General features: G+C 39.5%; 1 protein-coding gene across 4 annotated transcripts in view; it reads right to left on the bottom strand.

The window, feature by feature from the left end:
- The window catches only part of celf5a (cugbp, Elav-like family member 5a), a 219,708-nt gene that overhangs the window by 7,829 nt on the left and 191,687 nt on the right, over nucleotides 1-20,192 (bottom strand). The window contains exons 7-9 of one of the 4 annotated variants that reach the window (XM_053683198.1): nucleotides 13,959-14,124; nucleotides 2,477-2,692; nucleotides 511-641 (exon numbers count right to left, since the gene is read on the bottom strand). In XM_053683198.1, coding sequence (XP_053539173.1) covers nucleotides 541-641; nucleotides 2,477-2,692; nucleotides 13,959-14,124 — 483 coding nt within the window. In that variant the 3' untranslated portion in view covers nucleotides 511-540. Of the gene's footprint in view, nucleotides 1-510; nucleotides 642-2,476; nucleotides 2,693-13,958; nucleotides 14,125-20,192 lie in introns of those variants that run through there. The other 3 variants (XM_017478655.3, XM_053683197.1, XM_017478659.3) reach the window with 3 other exon arrangements.

Genomic DNA, 20,192 nt, shown 5'->3' with positions numbered 1-20,192 from the left:
GGAAATATTTCAAATATATCATATATTTAAGACGAAAACATCAGATTTTGATCAAAAGAGACGTTTAAAACATCCAAAAAAAAACCTGAGTAACAAACTTACAATCCAGTGGGCATTACAAACGAGAAAGCCAAAGCTAATGAAGATAGCGGTGCATTTGGTGTCATGTAAACTGGATTGTTATCGCACATTTTTGCTTTTTCTAGTGTACAGTAATGTTTTTATGGATAAATATATTGAACCTTCACTCTTAAAACAGATGTGTTAAAAATAACACATTGTGTTAATTTTTAACACACCTGTGTGTCTAGTTAAAGACAACACATTTTGTGTTGCTTTCAACACAGTCAGGGTGTTAGTACATTTCCACACAAAGATGTGTTTAAAAAAAACACAAAAATAACAGAGATGTGTTGTTTATACTTTTCCCCCCTACAATTATCCTAAAATGCAATTTGTTTGTATGCTAAAATTCTACTAAAATGCTCCCAAAATAAACAAACAATTGCATGAAATTCAGGTGACATTTATTAAAATAATTTAAACATTTGACAGATGTAAGAATTGGAGTTGATGCATCTTCTTACAAATCTCCCTGCCATCTAGGAAGACAAGAGTCCCGCTCCCATCCATTTGAAAAGCTGTAAAAGATCAAAAAGAGTGTTGGTTAGTTGTTAGTTACAAAATATGGACCAATGCCTTTGGGCTTTAACTAAGAAATTGCGTTACGGAATCCCAAATTGTGTAATTTTGAAAATGTGACCGCCACTCTCCTAATGAACAAAATGGCGCTGTAGACTCACCAGGAAAATCTAGCTGATTTATGAATATTTATTTTCCTGCCTTTAGCACTTCACCGCCAATTTTTTTGCACAACCTAATTAAGTCAACCAACATTATAGAGATAGTGTAAAGCATTACAACCTAAATCCCATCCTCAATTTTTGTCACGTTAACCTTGTGAAGAACTTTTATTCTCGACATTACTGAGCTAGCTAAGTTCCGTTAGCCACTTACTGTCTGCACCTGTTACCCAGCATTAACATTCACTGAATACATGAAAAACATGGACCTAACCCATCCCCCTAATGCTAATTACTACAGCTTGCCTTGTCCAAAACAATGTAAGTAACATTAACCCACTCTTTGTTACATCTTAGTGAATAGCTGTACTGCTACATTATTGTCCGTGGTCAAAAAGGGAATGGTAAAGTCTAACATTACCGCAAGCTGTCTGATAAATAGTACAGTATGCAGTACATGATATTAACTTTTGAAGCCATTGCAATAGGTAAAGTAAATTATCACTTGCTGAGTTACATTTTCGTGAGGTCCCTGCCTAAATATAACAAACTTGGCCAGGCATTTTCAGCAGCGTTAACGCTAAATAGAGATGAACGCCATCTTACCTGTGGTCGTTCGGTTTCCTCGCCTCAGGACTCTGACTCCGCGATCACAATCAAAAGCTCAAAGCAATGAACATTCACCTTGAGGCGAATTCAGATTTGAATGATGACTTCGGCAGTGCAGTCCGCAACATGATTGGACATTAATTTAACACATGTTGTGTTGGTCACTCGTGTGAATTTTTTTTTTCTTTTTTTAGCACATTTATTGGATAATTTAACACGTATTGAAATAGTAATAACACAGAAATGTGTAGGTATTAACAAGTCCTTTCTCAATGTGTTTCTCCAAATAAATTTAACAGTCTGTCCGTGTGAAAACCGCTACCTCCACCTGAGGGGAATTCAAACAGTCCACACTGAGTTGATTTGAACCAAGGAGCTGGGCTGAGGTGTCGGGGTGGGGGAGGGGTCTATTGATTCAACTGTCAGTGAAAACGACCCAGTTGGGTTACACAAAACTATCCAAAAACTGACCAAAAGTGAGAAAATAACCCAAATAAATGACCCAAAAGGCTTAACACAGCATTTGGGTAGAAAAAATAACCCAGCATTTTTTAGAGTGCAAGAAACCACATTATGATTTTACCATACATATATAAGTGTTCACTGAACTTATATATATGTAACATAATTCCCTAACCCCCACCCCCAATCTAAATTCATTTACTGGGCCAGATTAGAACCTTTATTGTGCTGCTCCCACTCTGTGGCCTTATATTTGACACCTTGCCGAACACACACAAGTTCTCAGTATTTTGCGACCCTTAATATCGAAAAGAAAAAAAAAGATTTTCCAAAAGCCCTAGCTGACCCATCTCCCAGATTCAGGGGTTGAATTGAGTGGGAGCACAGGGGAATACAGTTCCAACACTCTTGGGTTATATGGACAGCAGTTTAAAGGCATTACCTTACCATGTATCTTTACAAAATACCCTGAATTTTCACTAGATATTGCTAAATATATTTATCTATAAATAACTTTGGGAGCATGATCAACACCTGGCCCATTACTCTCCTCATAGTTTACTAGAGGGAAAATGCCCTGTGGTGAAAAGTGTGAGCTATACCTGTGTACTGTTGCACCCCAGTGAAGGCCTGCTGCATTGTGTCTGCAGCAGTGGGGCTTTGGGTAGAGTAAGGGGGCAGGCCGTTGGCATACACAGTTTCCACTGCTGGGTGGCCGTTGGGCTGGTGAGGGATGCCAGTGAAGCCGTTGACAATTGGAGTGACAATGCTGGGCACGGCTGAAGACGTGATGTTTGCGGGTGGTGAGCTAAGGCCTGCTGGAGCAAAAACATAGCAACTCTAACACAAGCTTCACCCTAAATATAAAGCACTTAACAAACACATTCAAACAGACATCACTGGAATCTGACAGAAATTACAGATGATGAAAGAATAAAAATTCATTTTGAACCCTAATCCCATAAAATATCAATTTACGTACTTCATGTACATATAGTTTGTCATAGCCTTTGGTGTCATCTGTGTTAACACAAAATTTCATTGTGTCTTGCGATTAAGGTCTAGAATAAACACAAGTTCAAGATACAACTACACAGTTATATAAGACATAATGACCATTGCAGCAAGACTGGAATGTACATTTTGCACTATTTTACTTTATACATAATACTCATGCATCTTTTTTGCACTGTTCAGTGAAGTACACAGTCATCCTCATATCCCTGTATCACTACCTATACTACTTTGTATGTTCAATCAGTCCATACAGGATTTTTGTGATTGTTGCAGGCACAAATGCTTGATATTGCTGCAGCTGTTTTCAAAACTTGCAGTGCAATCTGTGGAGTTTTTTTGTGCTTTTTTTTTTTTTTTTTTTTTGCTGAAAACTACTTGAATTGCATGAAAGTTTTGTCTTTCACAGTTATGTTTGTTGGTAAATGAGAGTTGTATTCCTGTTCGCACTTGAATTGAAGAGGGCTTTGGCTGAATGCGCTTTGTGATGATGTCACATGACACGTCTTGGCCCAACTCTGTGGAAAATCTGTGGTAATTTAGAAAAATTGCAAGCTCCTGCGAATATTGCAGAGTTTACTTGATTTCACATTAATTTCTGTGATCGCAAAATCACAAAATCCTGGAGAGACTGTTTAATATCATATTACATAATTTGCTCTTTTAATACTATGAGCAATCTCAAACTTGTGCAACACCATTTCCCCACATATGTGCAACTGTCTCATGGTGGTGTCGCTGTACATTATTGCCTCAGGCACTTTACGTTAGCTGTACAAGCATGGTACTCTAATATAAACATTTCATTGGTTTATATAGTCCATTTTCCGAAAACATATAACAATAAACATGACTTGACTTGAGTCCTTGGTGCTTAGACAGGTCTCCATCTCTCCATTTGTCTGGTTGTCTGAGCCATGCACATGCACAAGGAGTAGTGCTTGAGGAGCAGTGGAGCTAGGAGCTAGTTGAAGCTGGCTAGCGAGATCTCTTAATATGGCAGTAATGGTGTTTTCCTGGTGTTGTTCTCCAACAAAGCATTCCTCTGGAGTGACAAAGTTTTCAGTGTGGGTGTACTTAGTTATGTACAGCACAGTCAATGTATCATCTACAGACATATTGAGTCTTTATTAAATTAGTTAGTTATGAATTGTCAGTTGTGGCAATATAGAGAGTACTTTACACCAACCATTTCCTCCATTCCATCCCAGAGGTATTTTATTTCTACACCACCTCTCTCTCTCTCTCTCTCTCTCTCTCTCTCTCTCTCTCTCTCTCTCTATCTCTCTCTCTGCATCAATCTGATGCAATTCTTTGTGTGTATATTATGCTTGTCTCTGGGACATTTTGAAAAGTATTGACCTCTTTGAAATCTTTGTACTCAATCATTTTGCACAGCAAATAGGTTAAATATGTAAGTATATATATAAAAAAAAATGCTTTACAATATGAGCCAACCTCATCACTGAACAATCATACAAAAACATTTAAGGCATCAGATAATGGAGGTGTGACCATTACAATCCATTTGTATCCCTGGTTCAAGAGTTCTAGAAAACAATCTGCATAATTTTGTATCTTGATGAGCAAACTATGAGGAATATTGTAACATCGGTGTAGATTCCCCTTTAAAGTTCAAGTGCTCCAGCTCTGCCTACTAAACACCAGGCCAGTGAATTAGCTGTTGAGTCTAGCCGATATATCCAAACCCTGAGAGACTGCTAGTCTGAGTGATTCTGTCGGACAAGCTAAACACGACCACACGTGCACTAATGCAGCAGGCAGTAATGCAGCCTCTTCATCACTGTACTGCAGCTTGTGTGATTTTTTTTAAATAAAAGTGCAGCACACTCTAGGCTTATAGAAGCACCGCTCTAATGTAAGGGCATGGAAATGTTTGGCGTGTGAGAGTATAGAAAGTGTGACAGAGCTGAGAGTGGACATGACTATAAGCTGCATATATTTACTCGGCACGTGTGAGCAAACAGAGCTTCAGAGCTTTAGGAAACAAGTCGATTCATCTAAGAAGCAAACGCACCACATGTACTAAATCAAATCTTCCTCATCTAGTATGTGAGCGATCACAAAAGCAAGTGAGCCAGATCAGAGCTGTCATGTCATTTATCACTGAAACACATTGAATTTATCATTGAACATCCTTCACTTGGACATGTGTGGCTACGTATGGAATGTGAAGCTACATGTGCTACTCTTTCACAAGTTCAGTGAAAGTTCAGTGTACATATTAAATTGTATATTAAATAGAGTCATATATTTGGAAGTGCTTTCTTCACCCTCAAACAGACACTGATCCAGCTCCTGCATTTGCCTGAGGAGTAGATTAGAAAATTAATTTCTTTAGGTGTGAACCTCGTGTTTGAAAATGGGTAATGGCAATAATTCGATAAATGAATATTTTGTGGAAAAAAAAATCTGTCAGCGACAGGCTGGTAATGTACCGTGTAATTATTCCACAAATATTCCTTAACCTTCTGTTAAGGACATGTAATTGTGTTTGCATTATTGAAGTCTTCTCGCTGTCAGCGGAGTGAATGTAGTAGAGGAGTTACTCTCCATATGGCCCAAAAAGATTCAGTGTGCAAATTGTACATATGCAAATATTAGACAATGCAATATTATTGCATTCACTTTTTATTTAGTCTTTACATATTTATTAACTATTAGTCCTCTAGCCTCGATTTACTTGTGAAACACCCCCCCCCCCCCCCCCCCCCCCCGCTCCAGTGAATATAACATGTCTCAAACATCCTCAACACATTTTCACAAGCTATCATTTTACCAATTTGGAAATAAGTAAGTAAATAAATAAATAAATCCCAAGGTAAATGTCACCGAGCAGATGATCAACAGAAATGATCCGAGCCTCTGCTCCGGCTCACGAATAGTCTGTCAGACACCTCATTACCTCAAATTCTTGCTGTAAACACAACGTCATGAATATGTTCATGCACAGAGCATTTCTGCTCCATCTGTACAGGCTTCAGGACAGAGAGTTCACCCTCAGAGGAAACTACAGACACACTGATGTTTAGAAAGAGATGAAGAACAGAACCAGTGTGTTCACACCATTTTACACTTCGTTTAATGCTGACACTAATAATCAGGCCTCTAAACTTCCTTTCACTTGCTTTCACATTCACTCACACACTTACCCTAGCAAGCAACAAATCTACAGGAAATGTTGGGTAAGTCACTCCAAAAAAGATATTAATTACTAATTACTTATTACATTGTCAATGTTGTATTTAAATTACTGATTAATGACTCTGTCTGAAACTAAATGTATTACTCATTACGATTTACTTCTGAAAATCTATATCAACCTTCACAACATGGACAACAGAAATGAAACTTTTCTTTTCATTCTTTCCATTTGAGCAAAACATGGAATAGTTTAGCCTATTAAGCATAACTTTATTGTACCATTAAAGAACAAACATGTAAACAAATTATATAAATTGGCTTATTAATGATAGAATAGGCACTACTTAGTGTTTCTTTTCTCCAGGATATAACTTACATATTACCATAATGTTCTTGTCTACATGTGTAAAAAAAATAAATAAATAAATAAATAAAAAATAAAAAAACAACACCACCAACAACAACAACAATAATAAAATAAAAACGAAACAAAGAATGGGAATATTTTCATTATGCAAAACAGCCACTTGTTTCTGCTGACCTGCTTGAACTTGAGCAACTTCACAGCCAGCTGGCGCAAACTCGCACACACACGTGTGCTAACCTACAGCTAACGAATTTATTTATTTATTTATTTTTTTAATTACAAAAGATGTCTTTAGATGATAAATTTAGATTTTGAATTCAATGTTGTTTTATACAGAATTGTTGAACGTCTATACCAGGGGTCGGGAACCTATGGCTCGCGAACCAGATGTGGCTCTTTTGATGGCTGCATCTGGCTCGCAGACAAATCTTTAATTAAAAAAAAATAATAACGTTAAAAATTTAAAACATTCTCATGTATTTCAATCCATTCATTTCCTACCGCTCATGTTCATGGTTGCGGGAGGTTGGAGCCAATCACAGCTGTCCTCCGGGACAACACCAAATTTTTATTGGATAATGCGTAACGTACACGGGTCGTTGTGAGGTCAGGAAGTAAACTTCCCTCCTTTTAATCAAGTAGTCAGCTAGCTAATTGCAGAAACCCTTTTATCGAAGAAGATGGCTAAAAGAAAAAAAGATGAGGAGTATCGTACTTTTCAGCAGGAATGGACAGAGGAATTCGCCTTTGTGGAGAGAGCAGGTTCTGCAGTGTGTCTAATATGCAATGATAAAATTGCATAGATGAAACGGTCAAATATAAAGCGGCACTCCGACGCACGCCATACTACATAGTGGGCTTCACATCTAATCTCCTGCAGTCATTCAAAGCGCGCTTTGGAGAATTTCGTGAGCGCACTCGTCTTTTTAAGTTCATCACCCATCCACACGAGTGTGCAGTGGACAGCGCCGACCTGAGTTACATCCCCGGTGACTCCGTCAGAGATTTTGAGCTCCAAGCTGCTGACCTGAAGGCCTCAGACATGTGGGTGAATAAATGCAAGTCACTGGATGAATATTTGGGAAGACCTGCACGACAGCAAGCAGAGTTGGCGAGCAAACACAAGTGGGGAGAAATTTAAAAACTTAGGACCAGCTGATTGTCAAAACTTGGAAGGCGCTTCCCGTCACATAGCACACACTGCAGCGTGTGAGTATCGCTGTACTGACAATGTTTGGCTCTACGTATGCATGTGAGCAGTCTTTCTCACATCTAAAGAACAGTAAGACCAACCTACGATCACGTTTAACGGATGGAAGTCTCAACGCCTGCATGAAGCTTAACCTCACCACGTATCAACCAGACTACAAAGCCATCAGCAAAACCATGCAGCACCACAAGTCGCATTAATGATAAGAAGTACTTTATTCATCATTGGTTAGCAACAGCATAACAACGTTATTAAAAAGAATTCAGAGACTTATTGTACTTTAAAAGTGTTGGTCTTACATAAAATGCACACATTTACTTGTATTTAGTTTTAAACATATTGTATGGCTCTCACGGAATTACATTTTAAAATATGTGGCGTTCATGGCTCTCTCAGCCAAAAAGGTTCCCGACCCCTGGTCTATACAGTATGTAACACAGGTGCATCATTAGTAACTAATTCAATTATTTAAAGATGAAGAGTAATCCCATAGTTTGCTTTTTTTCAGGGGGGAAAAAGTATTAATGTGTGTCAGGTGTTTATGTGTTCCCCTTTGATTTCGTTTGGTATTTATACCCCTCGTGTGTCCAGGTTCGGGGAGAAAGTATTGTCAGTATCGCGACATACCAAACCGTTGTCTTCGTTTAGCGGTTCATGGTTTTGATCTTATTCTCGTCCTCGTCACCTGTTTCCAGTCTTAGCCTAGTTTATCCTGTTTGTCGTTCGCCTGACCTTTTGCCTGTTCAAACCACTCTTTTCTCACGTTTTGAGTTAATCTGCCTGTTTCGTAATAAAGCTCTTTTCTGCAAACGTAGGCCAACGTCTCCTCCTCGTCGTCCATGACAAACGATTACCTAGTCCCACGCTACGCTGTCTACAGGTGACCATCATTTTCTATGTACAATACAAGCATGAAAAATCCATGACGGTAAATCCAAAGGATTCCTCAGACCAATCCTATGGAGCATGTGATTTTCCTTAATTCCCCACTCACAATTTTAGTTTCTATCTGCAATTAGTTGCAAAAAAGGAAGAAAACATTAGAACTGCGGTTTCATTTCATCCTGTAATATACAACCTCATTAAATTTATATTTAGAGACATTACAAAGAAAAATAAAACGGAAGGAAGTAACAGAGATCTTTGGTGGGTGTATATAGCTAGTGCAGTTAGCTTGTTTCATTGGCTCACTTGACAATTTCACTCCACACAACCAGAGGTCAGTCCCCATTTTTCACGAGTACTTTTTGAAATCAGCATTTCTGAGCTGTTTGTTTCATGTTTGGGTTTTTCGGTATTTGGGATTTGGACCATATTTATTATATTTGTGATTTAATCCTGCTCCTTCTGATTTGTTTGTCAGATTGCTTGCCTTCTGTGTTTTTTACGTGCACTGTGTTATTGATTATGTTTTGTGCTTCATATTTTTAATAAATGCCGTGCTTGGACCAAACCCTTCTGTGTACCGTTGTTACAGGTAACATGTAAATTAAACGAGTGCATTATTTAATTTGTTTTTAACTAGTTAGCTTTAGAAGCTATATTGTATACAGTATAGCTACTACCACTAAAATAAATAAATAAATAAATAAATAACACTGGACAGTGCACGCCCACAAGAGACAAATGACAAGTGGCACAAGCGACATGCTAGTATGCTAGTTTGAATATAGGGATAAATGGAAGAGTCAGTGCAAATAAATACAAAGTTCCTACTATGATCCTATGATGAAATATCTCTTTTCTGAGGGGAGTACTCTCTTCCAGGATGACTCTGCCCCCAACCACAGGCTCACTGAATGGTTTGATGAGGATGAAAATGATGTAAATCATATGCTACGCCCTTCACATTCACCATACGAGCACAAGTAAACACCTGTGAGAGATTTTGGAGTGATGTGTTAGACAGTGCTGTCCACCACCATCATGCAAGTACGAACTGAGAGAACAACTGTTATCAGAGAGAACAGTTATCAGAACAACTTATTTGGTCAGAACGGTGTCCACCTCTCCAGGGCAGTTCTAGAAATGTGTAAAAGGTTCAGTGAAGCTGCTCTGGCTACTCATAGTGGCCCAGCAGCATATTAATACACTTTATGTTGTTTTTTCCTTTAATTTTTCCTTTAACGTATAATGCTCATCACCATGCATCTTGGTACAGATATGTACTCTAATAGAGGGTACCATCTGGCTGAGAGTGTATGCACCATCAAGTTTAAGTGCTTTACATCTGTTGACGGAGCAGCCGTGCTTTTGTTTTCCAGAAGCCCCCTTCACCTTTAATCCGTTGCAATGGTCTGGTACTCGTGTGTATGCGTGTATGCTTGTATGTGTGTATGTAAGGAAACGGGTGAAAAAGCCACAATCTGTGCTACAGTGATTAATAACTGTATTTCTTTGAGAATATCTAGTATGATATACAGTCATGATATAAACTAAACTATGACATAATTAAACACTTTGATACCACAGCACTGTTCATTCCCAATACTGATTGTTTTTTTTTTTTTCATAACAGAACTGTTCCAATAGTAGTTCAGGCTATAAACTTTTTAATTATAATTATAGTTTCTATAGTACCAACTTAAACTGGAAATTGTAATGTGGACGTCTATTAATATTACACATCTGTGAGTGGAAAAGTATGTGAACCTCTAGGATTATCAGTTTCATTTGAAGGTGGAATTAGACTCAGGTGTTTTCAGTCAATGGGATGACAAACAGGTGTGAATGATTTATTTAAAGAACAGGGATCTATCAAAGTCTAATCTTCACTACATGTGTTTGTGGAAGTGTATCATGGCACAAACAACATAGATTGATGATGTTCATCAGGCTGGAAAAGGTTACAAAAACATCTCTAAACAGTTTGGACTCCACCAATCCACAGTCAGATAGATTATGTACAGTTGGAGGGAATTTAAGACAATTGTTACCCTCCCCAGGAATGACCAACAAAGATAACTCCAAAAGCAAGACTTGTAATAGTCCACGAGGTCACAAAGGAACCCAGGGCAACTTCTAAGCAACTAAAGGCCTCTCTCATGTTGGCTAATGTTCATGAGTCCATCAGGAGAACACTGAACAACAATGGTGTGCATGGCAGGGTTGGAAGGAGAAAGCGACCGCTCTCCAAAAAAGAGCATTGCTGTCCCTCTGCAGTTTCCTAAAGATCACATGGACAAGCCAGAAGGTTATTCTGTTATTTAAAAAAAATTGCCTACACTTGCATCCATCTCCACCATTGCATGACAAACAAGCATTGACTCATGGTTGTGAATGTGGTCGTTCTTCATATCAAACTGCTTGCATGCATGTAAGTAAAAACCTCCATATGTCCTGTGTGGGCAAGCTGTCAAAACATATGAATCAATGCACAGACACAGTAACCCGTGTTTGAATCTGATGCAACATTACCCACTGCCAGTCCCTCCAAGATTTTGCGATTTTGCATTTTTTTTTTGTTTGTTTGTTTTTTGTTGCAGAAATTAACAAAAAACGCCACAGTATTCAAAAGGAGCTGGCAATGTTTCAAAATTACTGCAGATTGTTCTCAGATTTGGGCCAAGAATGTCATATAACATCATCAGAATACGGATTCAGTCAAAGCCCTCTTCGATTCATATGTGCCGAACATGAGTACAGCTAAAAGATCTCATTTACCAACAAACATCACTGCGAAAGACAGTGCATAACAATTTTGTGCAATTGCAATTTCAGCAATTCAAGTATTTTTCAGCAAAAAACAGAAAAAACTCAAGAAACAAGATGCATCTCACATTCTGAAATAGCTGCAGCAAAATGTCCTTGGTCCAGTTTAAATGATCAAGAATTACTGAAAGATCTCGTAATGATTAGAGAAGCATTCACAAGTGCATTTGTTATGATCCACTGTTTTCTGTTCTCCCACTCTGATTCCGACACTCTCTTATGCGTGTGTGTGTGTGACTTTGTGGGGCAGACGTGTTGAATAAAACCGGCGATGATGCCTGCAAGATGCAAATGAATGAATGAGTGAATCTTATTTATTGTAGTCCTTGGAATATTCTCGATGCTATCTCGCGCAGGATTAATAATGCAACAGACTCCAACAGCTTCAATAATAGAAGGCAATCAGTGGAGCGGAGGACACACAGGAGCATGTCGAATGGTGCACATATTTCAGCTCTTCTTCGGCCCACACCAGGACCGCACAGCACCGCCGGTCTCTTTCAATTAAGTCAGTGTAAGAAGGGCCAATTTGCCCCGGCAGCTGTGTAGCATATTAATATGACTTGGATTGCAGTGAAATAAATAAATAAGTAAATAAATAATCAAACATGAGTCCATACTCATCTTAGGATTTGAACAAACAAACTATATCTAACACTGTCACATGTCTTGAATAAATGATTTAGCTGTTCCACAGATAAAGGGTGGTGTGTGGGGAGCTGGATAGAAGCTGCTGACAGAAACAAACTCAATGCAAAGCATGGACTTTTCTAGAACAACATGCATTGCTCGGGGTAAACATGCTTGAACACGCAATGTATATTGCTCTAGAAAGGTCCCTGCTTTGCATTGAGTATGTTTCTGTCAGCAGTTTCTATGATGATGCCTGTGCCTTGACAATATGTCTGACAAATTATAGTGTCTGTCTAGTGTGTAATTTTAAGACCAGAATGAGAAGATCTGCATGTAGCGTCACGCACGGATGCACTCAGCCTTCAAGAGAAGACTTGCCTAACAATCTCACGTGTTACATTTAATTGGGTAGCTTGCCCCTTTCTGAACAGCAGCTTGTCACAACGGAGTCAAAGCCTCAGATGGATGAAGCTCTTTTAAATACTTGGCACATGTATACTTGGCTCATCAATATACTACAGAAACATTTAAGCTGCTGATATGAACCCTTTTCACAATGTTTGTGAAGTCTTAATGCAGATGCGTTCTGCTCTAGTGGCTTAATATCTGCTCTGTGTGTGTGTGTGTGTGTGTGTGTGTGTGTGTGTGTGTGTGTGTGTGTGTGTGTGTGTGTGTGTGTGTGTGCACAGAGAACCGAAAGGAAATGTTGCAGCATCAGCAAATGTGACAAGGTGGGCATTAAAGTTCCCATCAGATCTCCCGCTTTTCCATCGTATGATGAGGGTGATGCACAGAACTCACAGCGCTGCATACTGATCTTCAATCCTTCACTTCAAAGTCAAGAGCATCAGCCGTTTCTGTATCTACTCACTAATTTACTTTTATTTCTAATTAAAGTTTAATCTAGATTTGTATGTTAGGAGCTCAAAGAGACAAAGGGATGGAATAAATAAAGACATTAAAGTACACTACAAGACAAGCAGAAAAAAAGAAGAAAGAAAGATGAAGAATGCAGGAAGAAGTAGGTGAAGAAAGGAGGGAATGAAAAAAACAATGTGAGGTCAGCTGATAGACAGAAAGATGGACAAAACCATGACATTAAAGGAAATTGAAAAGAAAAGACTGAGGGAGAAAATGAGAAAAAAGAAAGAAAAAGACTTGGGGGAAGAGGGGGGAGATAAAGTGAAAAATAAAGAAAGACAGAGAAAGAGGGAGAATGAGAAAATGTAATAAATACAGGAAGAAAATGATACAAAGGAAAATACAGAATGAACAAAAGAAAGGAGGAAAGAGATAGAAATAATATAGAAAGGATGAGACAAAAGGAGGGAAACAGGATTAAGAGAAAAGAAAGAAAAAGTGAGAGAATGTGATAGTTAAAGAAACTGAAAAGGAAAGAGAGAATATGACTGAAGAAAGAAAGAAAGAAAGAAAGAAAGAAAGAAAAAGTAAAATTAAATAAAATGTAAACAAACTGTGCAAGATAATAGAAAGAAAGAGACAAATGGAAGGAAAGAGAAAAAGAAAAGGAGTTCTTGAAGATACTACTACTACTATTAATAATAATATTAATAATAAGAAGAAGAATAAAAAGAAGAGTAAGAAGAAGAAGAAGAAGAAGAACGAGGAGGAGGAGGAGGAATAATAACACTGGCTTTGCTCCAGTGGAATCAGTGAGTGTATTTGAGATGTAGATTAACATTAACCCCTGCATGCTCTGCCTCTGGAGACGGAGAAGTGGAGAACTGTGCATGGCTGTGTGTTTTTCCTGCTTCCACACACACCACACTCATCTCATTAAAGCTTGGATAATTACAGGAGCTGATGAGCTGAATGAGTTGGATCATGTGTGTGCTCACAGCAGGGAAAATAAAACGTGAACCTCTGTCTCTCAGCTCCCAGTGGTGACATGCAGACCTGCTCAGTGCGAGTCCCCGCCTTCACCCTGTCCCCGTAAGAGAGGAAATGAAGTGCAGTTGCTCACCCAGATGCTGATGAAACTCACCCGACACCGGGGTCATGGGGGTGGGCGGGAGGCTGTTGATGTTCAGTGCCCCCATCTGGTGGATCTGGGTGGCTGGGAACGCCACGCTGGGCGTCAGGTATCCACCGTGACTCGCAGCCATGAGGGCCGCCTGCTGCTGCATCAGCTGTAGATGAAGAGAAAGAGAAGAGAGGTTAGAAGAAGGAAGTGGGCTATACCAGAGAGTGATGGATGGCTAATGCTCGCTAGGGTGGAGGAGAAAGTGGAGCGGAAAAAGAGTGAAAAATGTGTCAACCTATGTTTAGGGAAAGAGAAGTGTCCATCTTCCCAGTGAAGCAGCTGTCAAAAACCAGAGAAACATTCAGTGGCTGTAGTTCTCGCTCTTTATAATGCAGGGACTGACATACATATTCCTGGAGTTCACAGCTAAAGAATTGGATTGGATTCATGTTTCCAACCTAAACAGTAATGGAGTGTGAATCTTTCTTTTTCATTTCCTGCCAAGAACAGCAACTGAAGCGTCTTGTAGCTCGTCAGATATCCATCATTTCCTCATCATCAGTGGTACAGTTTATAGCAGAGAATTTATAGCATTGCCATTACCAATATTACTGCAACTATTAAGCAAATATTTCCGTAATGAGTTCTGTCTATAAGCCTAACCCTAACCCTAACTCTAAAAAACGTGGAACAGTTTGTGTGACCAAATGAAAAACTCCTCTTATGTCCTATTGTAAGTTTAATACATTATTGTAAAACAACAGAATTAATCAGGAAGCATGCCCACTCATCTTACTCCATATGCTAAATGCTCTGTCTGCATTGAGTCTCTGCATGAGCAAAAAGCCAATTATTTTCCAACAATGCCCCTATCAGAGGTACACTGACAGTATGCTTCACTCACACTATCTATTAAACTTCGCCTGTCATTTCCTTAATTCCATCAATGTGACCAGTGAGGATCATCCATTTCTGAAAGAGCAAGATGGATTGAGCTTTTACGTATCTAAACAAAAGATTAAAAGCAGTAGAGAAAGAAAGAAATAGGAGAGCGTGAGAGAGAGAGATAGAGAGAGAGAGCGCGAATTTGAGAGAGCAAATAAGTCAAGAAAGCAGGAAAGAAAGGAAGAGACAGTCAGTAGTAAGCTGACATAAAGAAAGAGGGACAAAATGAGGGAAAGCAATACAGGAAAAAGAGAACGAAAGAAAAGGCTAAAGAAAACTTAATAATGTGACTGAAAGAAATTCAACAGAAAATAGAGAGTAAGAGAGAAAAATAAAGAAGGAAAGAGAGCGAACGTGAGAGAAGGAAAATAAAACAAATACAAGAATACAAGTAGGAAAAAGAAAAAAGAAAAAAATTATAGAAAGGAGGAAAGGTTTTTAGATATGCTGATAGAAAGAAAAAGAACATGTGGCTGAAAGAAAGAAAGAAAGAAAGAAAGAAAGAAAGAAAGAAAGAAGAGAGGACAGTAGTAGAAGAGACAGAGAGGGAAAGATAGATAAAAAGGAAAAAAAAAAATAAAGAGGGACAATATGAGAGAGGCAAAAATATAAGAAATATGGGAAGAACGGAAAGACAAGAAGAAACAGTCTATAAACTTTCAACTTAAATATTTTTCAAATTCAGAATTTGATCGTCCATATTTAAAAGAGTAAGATGAATAGAGTCTTTACACACTAACTAAAAATGAGGATTAATGATGTAAGAAGCAGACACTCGGTGAAGAGGAATCAGCAGGCCATGGTGTTGTGTAGTACACTGACACACTGATGCATTTAATAAGTTTACATTATGGCTAGGATGAGAAAGTTTCCTCTTTTCTCTTGTTCTATCAATTCCGTCAGTGTGGCAATGTGACAGTAATCAGGACCTATTGTAGTCATCTCCTGGCCCAGGCCTCAGCTCTGAATGAGACTTGCTGAATGAGTTAAGCTGACTGAAGCTAGCTGCCTGCCAGTGTGCTAATGCTCTTTAAACACACAGAGCGACAGGCTGTGGACAGCGCAGAGAAAGAAGCTGAAGCCTTCCATATTCAAATTTCTCAGCATGCACAGCTTGGCTAATATCCCTTTTCATGGCGACGTCCAGATTGCTTCAGATAACAATGTGGCGTTCTGTTCTGCTCTTCAGGAATTATAACACAGCAAATTGGAGGCTCGAGCATGTAATTACGTCGGGGGGAAGTGAGCAACATCGATTCGTTCTTGGGTGAGGAAAAGGAAGGAAGAGGAGGGAGGGAGGGAGGGGGAGAAAACAAAAGTCCATCGACTGGCTGAACTGACAAGAGTATTCAAAATCTCCCAAGCAATTTCTTTGCTTTCACTCCTAAATTCGCAAACGGTTCCTCTGCTTTGCAGGGGTTTTAGCAGAAATAGTGAATGCCTGCTTCCAGGGAATTGTGGCTTCCACCAAATCATTATCATTAGGGTCGTGACCCTTTCCAGAATGGTGCAGAATGGTGATGTCGCCAGAAGAAAATGCCTCAGTGACAGCACACTTTATCATCTAGGCATCAGTTTTTTATTGCTGGCTGATGGCATTGGATGGCATTAGGTAATCACCTCTTTATCACACACCAATTATCCAGGCAGCTGTGCTCTGAGGCTGCTGTACCTCCACCTGAATCACACAGGGCCTCTACAAGGCAGCCCACACCAGCCACTGAGGGAAAGTGGAGAGATATAGAGAAAAATGTGTAATATTAAGTCCCTAGCTGAAGAGATGCAGAACAGAATAGCTGAGAGCTATCAACTCATTGTATATCATATCATCAGAACATTTCTTTTATATATATATATATATATATATATATATATATATATATATATATATATATATATGTATATATATATACTTCCACAGCATTGCAGCCTTAAAATATATAGTGACAAGACGCTGAGACTGAAATACAAATATAAGGTCAGGTTATGTTGTTCACTGCCATGGGATTTTGAACAAAACTTGTCGTAAACATTTTTTACCAGAGAAATAAACACTGACATTGTTTTTAACAATGACCAACAGGGGGCGATGTTAGGCAGTATTAGATTCTGTCCCGTCCATCCATCCCATACCCTAGCCTACCAACCCCCCCCCCCCCCCCCCCCCCCCCCATAACCCCCCTCCCCGATGCCAAAACAAACACTCCCCTCATTTATCCCTGGCCTGAGTGCTTTCAAGTAATTTGTGTGTCATATGAATCTAATGCATCCTCTCATTAAAATGCCGTCAAATAAAGAAAGCATCTTTCATCCCCCCCGCCACATCTCACAACCCTGCTTTTATTAACATCCCCCCTCTCCAAAAAAAAAAGTAGCAGCTGCTTATGGAAATACACAAGCTCAAACATGAAAAGAAAAGCTTTTAAAAGATATCCAGCAGGGTGCCTGAAAGCAAATTAATGTTTTTTTTTTCTTTTCTGTCAAATATTTGTGGTGTTTGAAGAAAAAAAAAAAGGATCTATTTGGTATGTGGAGCATCTATGTGATGATAAGCTGATTGCCTGGTGGAGAAATAAGCTGCACCTTTCTGGGGGGTGGGGGGTGGGGGGGGGGGGGGGGGGGGGGGGGCTCTGTCTTTTGGCATTGCATTGTCAGGGCTGTTGCTCGTTGCCCCAAAATTTGTTTTCGTAGCCCTCCCTTTTCAGCTTTGACTAAAATCCAATTTGCTGGCTGTCAACTCTGCCCACTAATCTCCTGCACAGCTGTGTTTGTGAAGGAGCTTCCTAATTTGTGTATTCTCAGTGTTCGTTGCTGAACATTTCATAGCTGTACATATATGTATAGAAACGAGCTGCTAACTGCATATTAAAGTTATGCAATTAGGAGGTTAAACAAGTTTTTTAGGAACTAGGGACAAGGAACATGCCTGATAATTTTGTTATCAAACAAGACCCAAACAGCAGCTTAATAGCAGTTTACTAAATGAAACTGATTTCAGATAAATTAGATCACTGCTCACTTTGTAGTTTAAAACTTGAGTGGAAAATGGTGATGCAAGCTTGGGTTCCTTCCCAACAATCTCAGAAATAAAGGTACTAACACTGTACTTTTCCTTGTTGTTAGGGTGGTACCATGAAGGGTATATATTTGACAAATTTAGATGTATCTTTTACCTAGAGACATGAATATATACAGATATACCAAATGCACCTTCCCATGTAAAAGATACATTCACTAAAATCTAAGGCCACACTGGGCATAGGTTAACTGAAGCCATCCATCCACCCATCTATCCATTTTCCATACCACTTATCCTACACAGGGTCATGGGGAGCCTGGAGCCTATCCCAGGGAATTCAGGGCACAAGACGGGGAACACCCTTGACATGGTGCCAACCCATTGCAGGGCACAATCCCATACATTCACACACACATTCACATCGTATGGGCAATTTGGAAATGCCAATCAACTGATAAAGCATGTCTTTGGACTGGGGGAGGAAACCGGAGTACCAAACGAAACCTCAGAAGCATGGGGGGAACATGCAAACTCTGTACACACAGAGCGGAGGCAGGATTCAAACCCTCAACCCTGGAGGTATGAGGCAAACGTCCAGTTTTGGTGTAGCCTCAGATTCCTTTACTTGGCTGACAGGAGTAGAACCAGATGTGGTTTTCGGCTGTTATAGTCCATCCACCTCAAGGTCTGACTTATTGGGCATTCTGAAATACTTTTCCTTTCACAATGGTTGTAAATAGTTGTTATCTGTGTTACCGTAGATTTCCTGTCAGCTCAAATCAGTCGTTCCATTCTGCTCTGATCTCTCTCATCGACAAGAATTTTCTGCCCACAGAACTGCCGCTCACTGCATATTTTCTGATTTTCGCACCACTTTATGTAAGTTTCTGAAATACTCAAATATGCATTGTATTGCTGCAACATGATTGGATGATTGAATGATTGCATGTATAAGCTGGGGTACAGGTGTTCCTATTGTCGTGGCTGGTGAATGCGCATACTAAAGGCACAAAAGATGAACCCTTGATGATTCCACCTATTCAATAAGAAAAAGTAAGGTTTGCTACCTTTATATTTGAGTGTAGCACAATATATATTTTCATATGGTTAATTACAAAGTAGTGACCATGATTCATATTCCTCTGTCCGTCTAGCATGACATGTGTAATGTCATGTGACATGGTGTGTCGAGTGTGTGGGCAGCAGTTCTGTCTGGAACGTTGAGGCATGGAGACAGTGTCAGAGCTGGAGAGTTTCACACTACTGCACACATCTCTGACACACCAGATAAAACTCACAGCCTACCTGTAGGAGCCACACTGGCCTACCTGCCTGCCCTCTTGTACATTTACATTTGCACACACTTTCCATGGACAACCTGCATTTCATGAATCATAATGAGTGTGGTTTTATTCCTTCTCTTTTTTTTTGACTACAGGGCTGGGTAATTACAGTAGGACTGTCTGCTAGTGTACCTCTCACATGGCCTCCCACAAATCTGTGATATGAAAATGAGTGTGATGGATACAGCCGCAGAGACTATGCCATATTCTCCAGTTAATTCACTTCCTGTGCTAATAAAAATGCAAATTAATGTCTACACACCTACTCCAAGTATCGAATTCATATACGGTTAGAGTAAAGTTCTGACAGGCATGAAACTGAGCCTCAACATCCCAATTTCCTTTCTGCTTCTTACATCAGAAGGATCTTAGTATGCAGGCTAAAAATACATGGAGGATTTTTAGGTGGAATATTCCACATCATTTCTGCTGTTGGTTGGAAAAGTTATGATAAGAGAATGTGTAGGCAGATAGAAGCTATAGGAAGAAGAACAGGAACAGCAGGAGGAAATAATTAAGTGAGACCAAGAACATCCAGAACATCAGAGGAGATGCAGGAGCAGGTGAGACATAGAAGAAGAAATGGGAAAAGATGGAGTAGCAGAAGAAGAAACAGGAAGAGGACAAGGGGGAGCAGGAGCAATAAAGTGATGTCGAGATGAAGATTAGGAGGAGAACAAAGAGGAGATGTGGGAGAAGATTGAGGATCAGAAGAAGAAACAGGAAGAGGACATGAAAACACAGGAGCAATATGGGGGTTCAGGCACAAAGTTCATGAGAGACAGAGAATCAGGAGGAGATTCAGAAGCAGAAACAGGAAGAAGACTGGGGGAGCAGGAGCAATAAGGAGGTGCAGGAAAAATGAAGGTTAGGAGAAGTACATGAGATGGAGCAAGAGGGGATTGAAGAGAAGAAAGAACATGCAGA

This window comes from Ictalurus punctatus, chromosome 10 (assembly GCF_001660625.3).
Source record: "Ictalurus punctatus breed USDA103 chromosome 10, Coco_2.0, whole genome shotgun sequence".
Lineage (NCBI taxonomy): Eukaryota > Metazoa > Chordata > Actinopteri > Siluriformes > Ictaluridae > Ictalurus > Ictalurus punctatus.
This window is presented reverse-complemented; position numbering and strand designations above follow the sequence as displayed.